General features: G+C 47.0%; 1 protein-coding gene across 2 annotated transcripts in view; it reads left to right on the top strand.

Annotated features, from left to right (window-relative positions):
• SLC22A7 (solute carrier family 22 member 7) overlaps nucleotides 1–16,970 on the top strand; it is a 666,459-nt gene that overhangs the window by 213,918 nt on the left and 435,571 nt on the right. For both annotated transcript variants that reach the window (XM_069608871.1, XM_069608870.1), the window contains exons 5-6: nucleotides 5,912–6,080; nucleotides 6,574–6,697. In XM_069608871.1, the coding sequence (XP_069464972.1) occupies nucleotides 5,912–6,080; nucleotides 6,574–6,697 (293 nt within the window). The remainder of the gene's footprint in view (nucleotides 1–5,911; nucleotides 6,081–6,573; nucleotides 6,698–16,970) is intronic.

Raw genomic sequence — 16,970 nt, 5'->3', positions numbered from 1 at the left:
CACGATTACTAGAATCGTATTGTATCCGGAGCATGGAGGTAGATCGGTGATGAAGTCCATAGAAAGCGTGTGCCAAGGGCGAGGTGGGATGTCAATAGGGCGTAAGAGGCCTACTGGTCTTTCCTTTTGACTCTTGTTTTGGGCGCATACTCCACAGGACATTATAAAGTCTCTGATATCTTTTTTCCAAGACGGCCACCAGAAGTAGCGCTTGATCCTTTCTGAGTTCTTGGCCATACCGGGATGTCCTTCCATTAAAGAATCGTGATAACAAGAGATTACTTTTTTCTGTAAATCTGTGCTGGGCAGGTATAATCGTTCTTGGAAATACAATAAGTTGTCCTTTACAGCAAAGTCCTTTCCCTGCAGATGCCAATTCTGTATGTCTGCTGGAGTTACAAGTTGCCTGACTTTATCCTTAACTTCCTCTATGGATTGTGTGGCGATTACACCCAGAATTCTTTGTTCGGGAATGATTGGTACAGGTTTAGGGTTGATCAAGTGTTCTTCCACTCCCATCCGAGAAAGGGCATCAGCTTTACCGTTTTTTGTACCAGGTCGATAGGTAATTATGAAGTCAAACTCGGCAAAGAATAATGCCCAACGTAGTTGTCTAGAGGATTGGGCTTTTGCGGTTTTCAAATATTGCAGGTTTCGTTGATCCGTAATCACAGTAACGGTGTGTCGGGCCCCCAGCAGATAATGCTGCCAAGCCTTAAAGGCAGACTTGATAGCCAGAAGTTCCTTGTCAGTAATCGTGTAATTGATTTCAGGAGGCGAGAATTTGCGGGACCAAAATGCCACGGGATGCAACTGATTGGTTACCGGGTCCTTTTGTGATAGAACTGCCCCCATGGCAAGGCTTGAAGCATCAGTTTCCACGATGTAGGGGAGTTTGGGGCGAGGGTGTTTTAAGATTGGTGCAGAGATAAATTTAGTCTTCAAATCCTGGAAAGCTTGTTCCGCCTCGGTAGACCATTCAAAACGTTTGTTTTTCTTTAACAAGGCAGTGATGGGCTGGACTATTCGAGAAAATTCGGGGATAAACCTGCGGTAAAAGTTAGCAAAGCCTAACATGCTTTGCACACCTTTTACGGAGGATGGTGATGGCCATTTGAGAACTGCATCGACCTTCTTTGAATCCATACGCACTCCGCTAGGTGATAATATGAATCCCAAGAATTCAACTTCAGTCACGTTGAAAACACATTTTTCCAACTTAGCGAAAAGTTTGTGTTGACGCAATCTTTCGAGGACCATTTTCACGTGTTTCCGATGTTCAGATTCCGATGAAGAATAAACGAGGATGTCGTCAATGTAAACAACAACACACACATCTATGAGCTTTCTGAGGACATCGTTCATAAAATATTGAAAGGCGGCCGGGGCATTGCAAAGTCCGAAGGGCATGACCTGATATTCAAATAGCCCATATTTGGTGTGGAAGGCCGTCTTCCATTCATCGCCCTCTTTTACTCGTACCAAGTGGTAGGCTCCTCTAAGATCCAGCTTTGTATATATGCATGCTTTTCTGACTTGGTCCAGGAGTTCAGGGATCAAAGGTAACGGATATCTATTCTTGACGGTGATCTGGTTCAGGGAGCGATAATCTATACAAGTTCTAAGGTCTCCTTCCTTTTTTGGAACGAAGAACAAAGCTGAAGAAGCAGGGGACTTGGAAGGACGAATAAACCCATTTGCCAGGTATTGATCCAGGTATTGTCGAAGGTGAAGGTTCTTAGGCTCGGTGAGGGCATAAATTCTACTACAAGGAGGAGTAGATCCAGGTATCAGGTCTATCTGGCAGTCATAAGACCTATGAGGAGGTAGAGAGTTAGCCTGATCCTTCTGGAAAACATCTTGGTATTCTAGGTATTCGGGAGGTAACTGGGGAGTCTCTGAAGAAATTGCTGCCAGTGCAACACCAGGTGGAGGGTGACAAGTAGAGACACATTCTGGAAACTGGACCGTTCTTGCTCGCCAATCGATCAGAGGATTGTGTTTCTCTAAGCAAGGTATTCCTAGAATAATCTGAAACTGAGGAGCCTTGATCACATCGAACACGATCTTCTCATGGTGTCCATCTTGACTTACTAGCGTCACTTCTTGAGTGGTATGCGTTACTGGTCCGGAGGCTATCTCCGTTCCATCCACCGTAGTAATGACGTCCTTTACAGCCTTGGGACAAAGAGTTAGATTCATCCTCAAAACCATTTCATGATCCACATAATTGCCGATGGCACCGCTGTCGACATAAGCTTCAATTGCATGTAATCGATCCGGATTATCAGGGCTAATGAGGACCATAGGTATCACGAAATGCGAGGTCACGGAACTGGTTTTCACGCTCAGCAAGAGGACCTCTATTCTTGTCGGGCGAGGTCGTTTCCCTGCTCAGAGTTTGTAACTTTGGTAACTGCAGCTCCTACTGCCTTCTTGGCAGGTTTCACCGGACAGTCTCGAAGAAAGTGCCCTGAGTTTCCGCAATAGAGGCATAATTGCAACTGTTTTCTCCTTTCCCGCTCCTTTTGTGTTTGAGGACCTTTCAGGCCCCCTATTTGCATGGGTTCCCCGGAGTCTACTCCTTTGGAAGGAGTTGGCGGTTTGGAAAATACTCGAGCATCAAACTTGGAACGATCGGCCTTCCTGTTCTGCAGTCTGTGATCTATTTGAACGACTAAGTCTATATAGTCCGAACAATCTTGTGGGGGATTCACTACTTGGGCTAACACATCTTTGAGTTCTCCACGTAGACCTCTATAAAACAGCGTAATTCTTTTGTCCTCAGGCCATTGAGTTTCCACTATCAGTCTGTTGAAAGACGCAATATAAGCCAAAAGGTCTTGATTACCTTGTCGCAACGAAAGAAGCTCATTGTCCAAGGCCTGCCCCTGTGAATGTCTTGCGAACAGTTTTTCCATACTGAGCTGAAAAGCTTGAAAATCATGGAGGACCGGATCATCTTGATTTACTAGAGGGATCGACCAGTCTGCCGCATTGCCACTAAGGTATGAAAGCACGAAAGCTACTTTAGCTTGATCAGTTGGAAAGGCTGCTGGCCGGCATAAGAAATGCAACCTGCACTGATTGATAAATACTGCAAACCTCTTTGGGTCACCAGAAAATCGTTCGGGCGGAGCCAGAGGTACATTCCCAGGTAGGTTGATCTGCACTGGATTCATAGAGGATGCAGAAGGAAGATTTCCCCCAGATGCGGGTAACGGGGTCTGTCCGGCTTGTGACAGTAGCAATTGTCTAGCGAGATCATCTGTTCGCTCCTTGAAAATAATCAGTTCCCTTCTTAGAGCGTTCGTTTCCTGACGGGCTGCATGCACTTCTGCCCTTAGTTCCCCAAGTAACTGGGCTAGCTGGTCGGTATCCGAGGTTTCCATAGCGCCTGGATGGGAGTTTTGCGGTAGGCTTTGCGTTCTGTAACGCTCACCTGATTCCCGTAGAGGCGCCGGTCTTGACTGGGCGTATACCGTATCTTCAAAGGTGATGTGTAACACACGGCTGGCTCTTTGGGCTGGACCTCTGTGCACTGTATGTCTGACTTGAAGGGTAAGATGTCTGCAGATAGAAAATATGGGATTAATGAACTGGGTTATTGAATGTCTCTCTCTTCTTCCCTTTCTCTTCTCCTGTAGAACCCCAAAGGTTAACGCTCTCACCTTAGGTAAGTGAACGCCGTGCACTCCATCTGCCTCGGGGCAGGGTGCTGTAACCAGTTTCTTCACTGGATAAGTGGAGCAGGCCTCTTGACTTCAGAGGACTGCTGTCCGTCGTTTACTGCACGAACGGTAAGTTTCGAGTAACTCTAATGTCTTTAAAAGTCTTTAGTAATGATGTCTCTTGTTTTGCAGGGTTCCGGCGATGGCGGATGACGGGCTGAAGTGAGTTGAAGATGGAGCCCGTGTGATGAATAGAAGCGCCTGGAAGCATGTGAGTAAGCGCTTGTTGCCTGCTTAACGATGCGCTTTAACTGTCTCTTTATTTTGCAGGTACAAGTTCGGAGCGGCTGCAGGGTGCCGGAATACCCACTGGGTTAGATGTGGAAAGGAGTAATGGCACGTGAGTATTAAAGTTCCCCAATGTCTTTAAACGCACCTTGTTTTGTCTTTCAGATGCGGGATGCAGCGCCGAAGGCCTCCGGAGCGTGCAAAGAGTTGGTAAGCTTTTGTCTTTCAGATGCCGGAATGCAGTGCGAAGACCTCCGGAGCGCACGAAGAGTAGGTAAGCCTTTGTCTTTCAGATGCCGGAATGCAGCGCGAGGCGTTGGTGACAGCCGATGGACCAGGTAAGTGAAGCGCTGTCACTGAAGACCGTAATGCTAACCTGTTCTTTCTTGTCTTTATAGGTGTTGCTGAAGACTGGATTCAGGATGGTAAGCCTTTTTCCTTAGGCCCAGGATCAGATGCAGAAGACACGATGAGCGTTCTGCTGCAGAGGATGCAGAATAACGCAAAGCAAGATTCATCCATCGGGTGTGGTTTAAATAGCCTCCTGTAGTGCTTAGGTGTCTCCTTCCACAGCCACGCCTAGGTAAGAAAAGAGTTCCTGCTTTCCAGAAGAGTTCCAGTGTTCTGAACCTAGGGAGTGGCTCCTGCCCCACCCAACAGGAAAAGTAGTTCCAAACAGAAGAGGATCAGAGGCTCAACTGGCAGGCAAGTAAGCAGCATGGTCTGCTGCAGGTAAGTCCACCCAAGCATTATGAGCCCGGCGCTTCCAGCGCTGGGACTGGGCATATTTATGAGCCTGGTGCCACTGGCGCCAGGACTGGGTCCAAAAGGTCCCAATTGGGACGGGTTGGCACTCGGAACCTGGGTTATGGATCTGCTTCCAAGGGAGTTGGGAAAACCCTGACCTTTTGGAAGCAGAGATCATGACAGGTAGCCACTCTGTTTCTGTATAGTCTGAAGTCGGTGCAGTAAATATTTTGGGAGGCCCAGATAAAAGGCTATTGCAACAGTTGAGCGTTAGGAGGACCACCACCTCATGAAGGACAGAATGCACTTCAGAAAGTGCAGTTGGAAGAGAGACTTCTTAGAAAGCGCAAGAATCTGAGGCAGAGGCATTGCCAGGGGGAGGGGGCTGGGTGGGCTTTAGCTCTGGGTCATTTGGTTGTAGCCCGAGATAGAAGCTGAGGGACTACAACCAAAAGGCTAGGTAGCCCTGAGTCCCGCCAGTCCGACATTACCGTAGCCCCGGATCTCTTCCAAACCTAGCAACACCTCTGATCTGAGGCGAGAGAGCAGTTGAAGATCACTTCTAGGTTTCCAGTAAAAGGGGGGGGAGCATGGTAGGAGTGGATCACATAGAATATATCAGCTTTAGCAGCATTTAAACACAAATTATTCTTAAACATTCAGGCCTGGTCAAGAGAGGGACGTTGCAATCTGGTCAGGAGTTAGCGAGGAGTTACCAGTAACCTTGAACGGAATTTGGGTGTCATCAGCGTAAGACTGAAAGGAGAAGGAGGAGATGACAAAGGGTGTAGGTGCCAGGTGAGTGCAAATGTGCCAGGAGAAGAGTATGGAGCCATGGTGATACCCATTATTGGAATGTCATTCCCTGAATACCAGCCAAAAAGAGCAGGGAACGAGTTCTGGCAACTCAGTTGGGTGGAATATAGTCTACTGACCAATCGAAGCATAGAACAATTTGTGACCTGATTACCTGAAATGATTCACATGTCGTCAATGGCTGAAATTTTGCAACCTCAGAATGGCTGTCATTCCAGTAAACCATAGAGGCTGGACGAAACCTGACTTTTGGGGGTTGAATGAACCCTATTCCGCCATTCTGATCTGCCATTGTTGGTGGGCAGGAATTTTGTGCATGTATAGTTTAAAGCTCTAGATTGCAATGTGACTAAAAACTGAATGTCTGGTGATTGTGTCTTATTTTACAGGCGTGGAGTGGGTGGATACGGCCAATCGCACCAAAGCAGGAATCCTGAATGGACTCTTTTGGAGTATTGGAAACATGTTGCTCTCCCTGTTGGCTTATCTGATCCGAGACTGGCGCTATCTCCTCATCGTTGTCACTTCCCCTTGTATTTTGGGCATTATCAGCATATGGTGAGAGAAGGATGCCAGCCAGGCAAAACGCAGAATGCAGGTCTTTTACTAGTGCGTATCATTTCCGCACTGTCTTGTTTTTGCCTCTTAAAGACAGGAACACCCTTACTTTCATTCTCAGTGAAGCACCTTCCCTTGCTGTATGTCATTACATTCTTAAATCTTCTGAAATTACTTCTGCTTTTCCTTCCTCAACATGAGCTCTTCTACTGGACATTATGATTAGGAGCTTTTATTTGTATATTTTTATTCACACTGTTCCTTCTTCTGTCTTCCATCATGTAGCAAAAGCGCTCTTTCAATGAAATAACAAGAAAGTAAATCAAGCCTCGGTGTTGGCTCATCGCGATGACTGACCCTTTGCCACTGCGAACGAGTTTCTGATCTGCACACACCAATGGACCTCTGTGATTTAGGGCCCTCTGTGCCTGTCGTTCTCCTGATCCTTTATCCATTTTCTGTTCTTTCAATGTAACCATTCTTGTCTCCTCAGGTGGCTACCCGAGTCTGCCAGGTGGCTCTTGTCTAAAGGCAAGGTGAAGGAGGCCCATGCTCACTTGCTTAGGTGTTCTACAATGAACCGCAAGAAACACTTGTCTTCCAAAATCAGTACAGAGGTGAGATGATAAGTGGGACAAGATCATCATGTTTAGTATACTACAGGTTGTTTTTGTGGGTTCTATCCTATGTGTTTGCTGTGCTGGTTTTAATGCGGCTATCGAGTGTGTCATCATTCACGGAGGCTATTCTCTTTTTACTGCAGCTTTCCTTGGCCAAAGCCCTGCTAGGTTATCCGTAGCATGCTTTCGCCTCCTCATTTTGTAGTGGTGCCCAGCATGGTCTTTTATCATCACTGACATTCCCACTAGGTACTGTGCACTTTCACCATACTTCCGTTGCCCCAGAGGACTGAAGGAGCATAGGCGTGTTCATCACATGGCAACAGTGACCATGCTCTCTCCATATTACAGGGTATGCTTCACTTCTCATGGATTTATCACCTGTAAGTCTGGACAAGCAATAGGGTTTTATAATTGAACTGTACAAGTGAACGGTCTACTAGGATCTCCTTATCCACTTATCTACTAGGATCTCCTTATCCACGTTACACAGACAGTGGTCTGGTGGCAACTCAAGGAAGCACAATGCGGCAGCCACACAAAAGACTATAAGGGGATGCCGAACACCCACAGGACGGGGGTAGAGCTACGGGCGGAAAAAACATTGCAGAAGAAGCTCTTGCAGTGGTTTGGACCGGCCCGGGCCTTGCCACGTGGGTCTGAGAAGCCGTTTACAGCCACATGGGAGAGTGCTGCAGGTCGAGGGGCGAGACCGACGGGCCCAACAGATTGAGTATTCCTCCCAGCTTGGTGCTGCCTCAAGTACGCCCGGGGGCTGGAGGAGTGGAGAGCAGCCCATATCCCAGAACTTGCAGAGCCTGGCTAACTCTCAGTGAGCAACAGAGTAGAGGACGCACTGAGGGTCCCTTTCGCCCGCCACTGCAAGGAGAATATGTCACGGTAGAGTGTGGTGGATACAGCGAGGGGAGACCCCATCAGCTGCGATTTCTGTCTGTCCCTACTCGTCCGGGCCCAGCTACGAGTGGCGGGGCCGCTGAGAGCAGTAACGGCATCCAAAGCTTCTGCAACAGCCTGCCCTGGGGGGGAGCGAAAGTAGGCCCACCCAGATCTTCCCCAGACAAGGTGGATAAAGCACCCGGGACCAGCCCGGAGTGTGGTGCTTCTTCCCAGCTACCCCCTCCCCATAACTTAAGCCTGCCAAGTAGACTTGGGTCCTAAAGGGAACCCACACACTGAAGGGGAGGAGAGGAATACAGGCAGAGACGGGGAGGAGTGGGAAGAGATGGGGTGGAAAACAACCTGGTAGATGCCCACTACCGTATAAGCCACCACGCAAAGCCTCAAAGAAGCAGAGATCGGTAACTGCCTTGTGGAGCACTGCCGGGGAGGCTGAGACCTCGAAAAGGAGCGCCGAACAACTGGAGCCAGACATGGTGACATCGAAGGAGGGTGGGAGTTCAACTGCAGCTCTCACAAAAGCAGACCTGCTAGAATGTATGGCGGCGTTAGAGGAGAAGCTGACATCATCGGTTAGGAAAGGAATCGTGACAACGGGGGGTCTTCATAAATCCCTGGATGTCGTGGCCAAAGACATGAATTGGATAAACACCCACATGGGGGACGCTGAGGAGTACAATCATTCACTACATGGGGATGTGCTCCATCTGCAAGGGGAATTGGCAGGAGCGAACCAGGGAATGGAGGAGTTACTATATGCCATTTAGGATTTAGAGTGCACAGGGTGGGCCAGCTGTGGATGGGGCCCCGTGCCCAACCTAGGGATATTATTATGAAAGCCTCCAGGTGCGGGAGAGAGATTATCTCCAGCAAGCACAAACTCTTGATCTTTCAAGACTTAGCCGCTCCTACCCTCCAGAAATGACTCACATTTAGACCAGTGGCCGAGAAGCTTAAACAGGACCATATCCCATGGACACTCCTGTTTGGACTAATATTCACCTGGGAGGGGAGGCAGAGAAGGGGCACTATGCTGGAGGAGGCGGCAAAGGTCATGGGGATCTCACTTGAGCAACCCAGGGAAGAAGCAGAGGGAGGTTGTCCCCACTCAGCGGCTCCGTTTTATTTGTCCAAATTAATTTTACTGACTGTTGCTACACTTTACAGCTTATTGTTGCGCTGGATTATATTAGCCTTTGTTTTTACTTGTCTGCTCGTGATACATTGTGATATTGCTATTTTAGTATAGGACGCCGCTCATCGGCTAGTCCTTTTTCTATGTCTGCTCTCCGGCGTTCCTCGCCTCCCACTTGTTTTTTGATGGCACTTATGTGCTGCTTCACTCGCCCACGCAGCAGACTGGTGCAGCGGGCATGCCGTCAGAGTGCCGAAGGCACGCTTAAGGGAAGCCCTGTCTGTGCCCGTCCATGCACGGGTCGTGCATAGTCTGGTTGCTGGCATTGGCAACACTGGGGCAGCTACCTTCCTTGAACGTAGCACATTGTTATCTCTAGTCACTGATAAAACAAGATGGCCAGTGGGCCTTGAAAAATCCTTTACAACTGCTACAATTACATCGGTAGCAGGTCTCCAATGTGGTCTGCTTAATACTCGATCACTGTTGGCACACGCTATGAGTGTCATGACTTGCTGATGAGCTCCCAGCCAGATCTCCTGTTTTTGACAGAGACCTGGTTGTGTGACACATCTGGCCCCTCTATTGTCCAAGCCCTGCCCCAGAACTATGACCTTGCTCATGTGGATCATATTTAATCCAAGTAATAGCATTGTGTGAAAAGTGGGCAGTTGAGGCAAGGTGTTGGAATAGTACTTTGTGGTCCACCAGATTGAAGGCAGAAGATAAATTGAGGAGTAGTAATAGAGCTACTTTCCCATTCTCCTTGAGTTCATCGATCTGGGTCTTGCGATCTATCAGAACCGTTTCCGTACTGTGTTGAGGCCTAAAGCCAGATTGGCGGACTCCTAGTAGGTGGTTAGTCTCCAGATACTCCTGTATTTGGATATAGGCTACTTTGTCCAGTATTTTAAGAAGAAATGGAACAGTGGTTATCAGCCTATAATTAGTAGGAATGGAAGGGTCCAGAGATTTTCTTTTTTAGGAGTGGTTGTACCCATGACTCCTTTAGGTTGCTAGGAACAGTTCCAGATGAGAATGATGCATTAATCAGTTTGGAGATAAAAGGTGCCAAATCTATGGCAGTGTCTTTAATTATTTGAGCTGGGCAATTGTCTCCCTGACATCTTGATGGTTTGAGGGAAGCAATGATTTTTTCAACCTCAATGGATAGAAACTTGTGAGAATCTCAAACTTTGAGAAGGTTTAGTAGATGCGGTCGTCAGTGTGGCATCATGAATTATAGAATGTAGATTAGCTCTTTGGTCCGCAATCTTTTTCTGGAGAAGGGAGATTTTAGTTGTTAGGGCATTCTGGATTTTGGTACACCATAATTTGTCCTTAAGGCAGTCGTCCGTCTGGGGTATAGGAGCTTCCAATTCTCTTAGGATAGAGAAGAGTTCCTTGGAGCTTGAGCTTGCTTTGTGAATCCTGTCATTATAGGTTTCCTGTTTAATACGTATCATTTCTTTTTTATAGGAGGCAATGTAGTTGTTTAGGTTTGTTTTGTTGTCCTCCGTAAGTAGTTGTCTCCAGAGGGCTTCCAACTTTCTTTTTTCAGCTCTCAGGGATTTTAGTTGAGGTGTGAACCAAGAGTTCAGGTGACCTCTTGGTTAACTTTTTCGCATTTTGAGATGGACAATAGCGTCTAGCGCTTTAGCCATGGAGGAATTGCAGGCCTCTACTAGGGAATCTGGGTCAGAGGAATCCGACAGCCTGTTGAGGTCAGGGATTACATATGGTAGGATCTTGTCTGCCGTGATATTTCCTTTGTTTCTGGTGAGGAGTGGAGGAGCTATTAGGTTGGCTTTGGTAGTAAGGGTGTTGGTTGGAAGAGTAAAGGACAGAAGGAAGAGGTCTGCCCAAGTTTGTGATGTGATGGATATTACACAGTTAAGGTCGGACACTCAATCTAAGTTTCTGCCTTTGTCATGGGTAGCCTGAGTCACTCTTTGGGAGAAGCCAAGTTCCATAAGCGTATTAGTGACTGCTGAAGCATGTTGATCAATGGAATCATTGAAGTCCAGGTTGAAATCTCCAAGTAGGAGTATTTGGGAGGAAACCTTAGTGTTATCGGATAGAATTGTTGAAATGTCCTCATCAAAGGAGACAATCGGTCTGGGAGGTCTGTAGATTAAGTGAATTGTTAGGGTACTAGTGTAGGAGGTAGGTAATTTAACTGTGAGAAGTTCACAAGATTTGATGACTGGTGAGGGGGCTATTCTCATGGCTAGATTGGTCTTTACAATAATGGCTCTGCTTCTGCCTCTAGCATCAGTTCTGTCAGCACTGATGATGTTGTAGTTGTCAGGAACTGCGAGTAGGAGGGCTGGGCCTGCGGCTGCATGTAACCATGACTCTGTTATGGCTAGGAAGTCCAGATTGTCAGCTGTGATCAAATCCGCTATCTCAGTAGATTGCGCTACTAGTGATCTAGCATTGATTAATGCGCCGTTGAAATGTGAGGTATTGGCACGGTCAGGCAGGCCGGTAGATTATCCTGACTTACCTTAATGTTAGGTTTAAGATTGGTTACTGTCGGATTGGTATTCTTTCTGGCATAGATAATGGTGTTAGCCGAACAGGCATGAGGTTTAATCTGACTTACTTTGGTAATTGGGTTAGCATTCGTTAATGCATTATTATTCATTCTGGTATGGATTTTATTGTTAATGAAATTTGGTCAGGGGTTCATGAAGTTTGGATAGTCTAGAGCAGAGTCGAAAGTTTTTGGCTGAGGTAGAACACGGTATATCTGTTTTAGTAGGAGCCCAGACCATTTGCAGAGAAGTGGAGACAGATGGCAGGTGGTAATTTAGGTCCAAGGCAGTTTTATGTTATGAGTAAATGGGTTTAGACTCTACGTTGAAACTAGGAAGGAATCCGGAAGGTTTGATGGTCGAGGGTTGACTGGCTAACTTGAGACGTAGGCGGAATGGGGTAGGTTTAGGTTCCACAATTGGAGTAGTTTTGTTTGCCATGGTGCTTGTACCCTGTTCTCGCACTGCTACGACCTGGACTGTTCTTCACGGACTGCCTAGCCTATCGTTGGACTGCTACCTCTGCAAACGCTGTCGAACAACTCCTAGCCCGAATCATCTTCAAGCATGCTGTTGCCATCTAATCCCACATACGCGCACGGACTAGAGACTGCCATATTAAGTGCGCATTGCCATTAGGCGTCCTCGTTTCGTCGGGGCAGGTGACTATCGCGACTAGAGACTATCGCCACTTTCGCCATTAGGCGTCCTCGTGCCGTTGTGATAGTCCTTTGCTCTGGATGGTCTCTACTTTGGTGCATGCCTACTGAGGACTTCTTGGATTGCAACTTCTGTCGCACCTCTTGCACAATACAAATGGTAGGTCCCATAACATAGGGTTTGGTTCTGAATCCCTCCTTTAGTTCTTGCCTAATAACAACATACTGTGTATTGTAGGTGTTTGTCTACGATTGAGGGAGGTTAGCAGAAGGAGTTTTCATTCACAACACGCCAGAAAAAAACACCTCATATCAGGTTAGCAGATATTTTTGTAATTACTGTTCACACTGCCATGTTGAAAGTTCACCCCATTGATGGTGTTCATTTTTCTTGCAGTTTACGGTGTTTCGTGTGGTGTCCCATCTTCCTATTAATTGATCCATCTGCATGTATATTTCATCCAGAGGGATACATTAGTAAGAAGTGCTCTTCGGGTACACTACGAGTTCATCTACCCCGGATTCTGACAGGTGGCTAGAGATGGGTCTGACATATCCATTTGATTGCTCCTACCTCGGCATCTACTCTCCGCTGCCATTTCCACCGTTACTACTTGATTATCCAGTGCTTGCAGAGAGGTTCTCACAGGGTAAAAAAATGCAGCAATTTTCCCGAATCCTGTGCCACTGTGAGTCTTCCCTCTTGGCAAGAGGGCAATAGGCAAATTCTCAGGCACTTTTTTGTTGCTCTCAGCACTTCATGTCTTATTTTTCCTGTATGGTGCCTTATTGCGTAGATCGTAATTGTTAGCTCTCGCACATACTTTTCCGGGCATGGCAATTGTATTTAAAGAGATCTTGATGTGTGCAAGCAGTGTTAACACACTAAATTAGAGGGTATGTTATTACCTTTTAGCAGATCCTAGTGTCTGCTTGCTTAACTCACACTAGATATGTCAGTGTTGGGAAGTCTTTTGCAAGTTACAGTGAGGGTTATGAGCAGGTCAAACTTGACAGGTTTGCTGTTAACTTACCCTTCCGAATATGCTCACTTATGGCGCCCACACAACCGCTCACTCCGGCTCCCTGTGGCAGACAGCAGGAGACTGTCCTTAGCCAGACCTTCGCACCGGTGCTTCGCACCACCGAGTCATTTATGGAAATGCCACCTTTCTTTATTTCCAACAATTAAAAGGATATCTGCCAAGGAAAAACAGTCGATAATATCCTCCTCCACAAAACATTTCCAGCACTCTGTGTAGACTGCAGGAGACTGTCCTTAGCCAGTTTATTAATAATAATAAATAGGGTTGTTGACCCTCTTATCCTCCTCTTCTCGTGTCGGTGTGGGTCCCAGACTCGCAATGCTTTACACGACTTGGCTCACTCTTCTTCTAAGCAAGTGTTCTCCCATGGGTTGTCCCTTTTCCTCTCACAGAGTCCCAGACCCTCTTCTTTCTGGGTGCGTGTCCCAGACTTGCACGAGTGCATTGCATCAGCTTGGTTCACTACCTGCCAAGTATACAACTCAGTCAGGGTCACATACCCTCTTATTCTCATGCTCTTGTGTGCAGGTCCCAGACTCACACTGCTGCGTTGTATGTGCTTGGTTCACTCTTGAGTATACAACTCACACATGGCCCCACATCCCCTGCTTCCAACTTTATATTCTTCCTGTTGCTTCCCCGGACCTCCTGCACATCCCGGACTCCCCACGTACCTGTTTCGTTCCTTCTTGCAGGTATCAGTGGTTCCCGGGAAGCTGCATCCCTCTGTGAAGCTCCAGTAATGTTTGAGCTTCTGGGAGGCACTGGTCTTCTGGGTTGCCCCAGTGAGGGAGTCTCCAGCGTCCCTCAAGTTCCCCACATGCTGCTGGGGTTCAAGGATTCCCTCTCTCTGGGTGGAACGGTGGCCCACAGCCCCCTCTGTTGCAACACAGGATTCCTGCTCCTCGCTCCTCCAGGGAATGCTTCGCTCATACGTCCTGAGTCTGTCTTCCCTTTTATACTATCTCTGGCCAAAAGGACATGGAGAAACACTAGACTGCTGAATGTGGTTCTTACAGGTAATCCTCATGCTTCTACACGTAATCCTCATGCCTCCATGCTTCTCTCTCATAACAGTACTGATTTTATGACTCCCTTTCAAGTCATTGGGGTTCTTCTTCACATCACAGTACTGCAAAAGAGATCTTCACTTAGGTAACTCCTATTCTTCCTCATCCTAGTACTTTCTAGGGGATTGGAAGGGCAATGACTATTTATGAGCCTATTAGGGAGGAAGGGGTTGTTCTTAGGGCTGTAGGATGGGGATCTAGGGTCACTTGATTGGCAGGTATACCGTGCTCTCTGGGGAGCGTCGTCCATAATTCCAGAAGGGGTTTCCTCTCCCATGCAATCGTCCCCGGTGCACAACCCCCAGGGGGTTTATTGTTCTTTGGACGCACCGCCCTTGCCCCATGGAAAACGTCTCCCCCTATGAAAAAAGGAGCGACATCCTCAGATTCGTCACAGTATGTACCTGGAGTTACATACTAGGCCCACTGTAGCTCTTACACTGGCATGTCCAGAATTGCCCTAACTCTAGTAGGTATATGCTTCATTGTGTTGAGACTCCTCCCACGTCAGCTACCCGTATCTCCCACTTGTGTATCGGAACCAGGAAAATGTGCTGCAGCTAAGGTTAAAAAGTTCAACTTTCGGCTAATAATTGGGATCTCTATTAAGATTTTAAAAAAATTCTGAAGTCAATAAGACAAAAAAGGTGAGAAGACCTACCCACAGCAAAGTCTAGAACAGGATCACTGCTCCAACAAATAATTTCCAGGTTTTTCGTGCACTTAAAAATCCTCATCTTCACGATGGACCTCGCACTTGACTTTATTTCTGACCCATCTGGTGCCACAAAAAGAGACATATTTTCATAGGATTTTGAGGTTTCTGGATACATTGCAACATCTCCTGTTCTTCTATTCTTGTTTGCTGGTCAGGCTGCTCATTATAGAGAATCTCCTACCTTGGGATCTGGGGCGTAACTGTCTGGAGCTGGCTTAAGGTCGTCCTCAGACACATGGCGTGTACCTTTCCTAGGAGGCAGGGCTGGCAGGACTACTCTTCTTGCGCGAATAGGTTTCAGTACCTTCACAGGAAGTCTGTAGCATGGTCCAAGTGCTTCTTTATCATGGATCTTCTACAGGACGTAGTTACCAGACTTCAAGCTGTTCTGTGACTTATCTTTGTCTTATTGCTGTGGAAATGCTTCTTCACCAGGGATGGAGCCTCTCAGGAGATTTATGAGAAGCAGCTGGTCAGGCCTGGTGAGAGAACTACAATGACTGTGTAAGTCACGCATATACATAGAAGTGCCAAATAGCAACCCACGTGTTTTACCCTCACATTGAGAAAGTTAAGTTAGTTATGCTTTGCTCCACTATAGGTACATGATTCACCCAATAACCCCAGAAGAAAGGATGCATTTACTCAAGACTTACTTTACTTTACTATCCCATTGGCTCTCTCCACAATGCCACTGGCTTGTGGGCAAAATGGATCAGAGACATGCAAGGCACAACCCCAGCTTGGCAGGGCCTCTCTTAAGGCTTTGCCCAAAAAGGCTGCCCCATTGTCAGTTTGGAATAATTATGGTGCCGACATATCTAAGGACAGAAAATCCTTTATGACCTCTTGTCAGTCCGCTTTCTTCAGGTATATTAGCCAAGTGAATCTCTCCTGCCGTAAAAACTTCCCTGGCTCCACAAGGCTGTCTGGGGTCAGGGACCAGGCTATCTGCAACTTGCTATCACTAAATATTCTCCATCTAGACATCTACGTTCCTCTGGTACCAACTCTCTTTTTTTTTAAGCTTTTCTCCAAACACAGGGCCGGAGGCCAATCTCTCGCTCCAGCAGGCTCCCTCTTGTGCAACAGCCTCCCCCTTCCTCTAGAGCCGGACCTCCTCAAATTCCGGAAGCTCCTCAAGACTTTCCTCAGGACTTTCCTTTTCACTACCTGCTTCCCTTCCCTCCTTCTCTGCTAACCTCACAGTCACTACGATTGCTGACCAGGGCCTGCACGTGTCCTCGGGGCCCTGGCCTCCCACACCCAATCGCCTCAGCTTCTGTCTACACACTTCAATTGCCTTGGCACCCACTGCCATACCCACACTGTAGGCCTGCACTTACCCACTTATTGAGCGCAACGCTCCCTAGCACTTACTATACTTGCAACTTACAAATGCCCACGAGCACAGACATTTCAGCACTTACCACCACTCCCCCCCATCTTCTCTCTGTGCACTTGCACGTTCTGAATACTCACAAGGCCCACTAGGTTCATCTTTACTCCCAAGTGTATATATTGTTTTCAATACCATGTTCCCTCCCTGTTGCCATGTGGGCACTTTGAAGCACAATGTACTTGTTGTATAAGCGCCTAACAAGTGCACAATAAATAAATAAATAATAAATACATCTTGAGCACAAATCTATCACTACGAAGAAAGACTTGTACTTGGCCTATGTGTTTCATGTACATACATTCAAAAGACACTGTTGCCCTGATTAGTGTGCTTACTGGTGGTTTCTGGGAATTCTCCACTGTTGTCTTTAAACATATGGAGCCATTTGCTATGTACTGACGTATGTCTTTACTAAGCCCTGGCCACCAGTATATATCCTGCAAGAGCCGTCTAGTAGCTGTAAGGATGCAGAAGTATGGCTCATGCACATAAGGTGACATCGTTTTGGTTATAAACTTTTATTAACCTGTACAAAGGTTGGACAAACAGCCTCTCTGTCCCGTAAGCTAGGAGAGGTTTCCCAACCTCAATGAAAACTATGGAAAACATAGGATGTCAAATAAATAGTCACTGTCATGTCCAAAAACCATGCTTCTGCCCTAACACTAATCACCTCAATCTAATGTGCAAGGATGATTTTTCCAGACCTTAAAGTGATCATGACAGTTCTTGCCAACAGAAAAGTTCCCAATGTCTCGGTGGTCAAAACAATAAATGTTCCT

Source organism: Ambystoma mexicanum, chromosome 4q (assembly GCF_040938575.1).
Source record: "Ambystoma mexicanum isolate Mex_15411 chromosome 4q, UKY_AmexF1_1, whole genome shotgun sequence".
Classification (NCBI taxonomy): domain Eukaryota; kingdom Metazoa; phylum Chordata; class Amphibia; order Caudata; family Ambystomatidae; genus Ambystoma; species Ambystoma mexicanum.
Note: the sequence above shows the minus strand (reverse complement) of the source record. Positions and strands in the feature narration are given on the sequence as shown.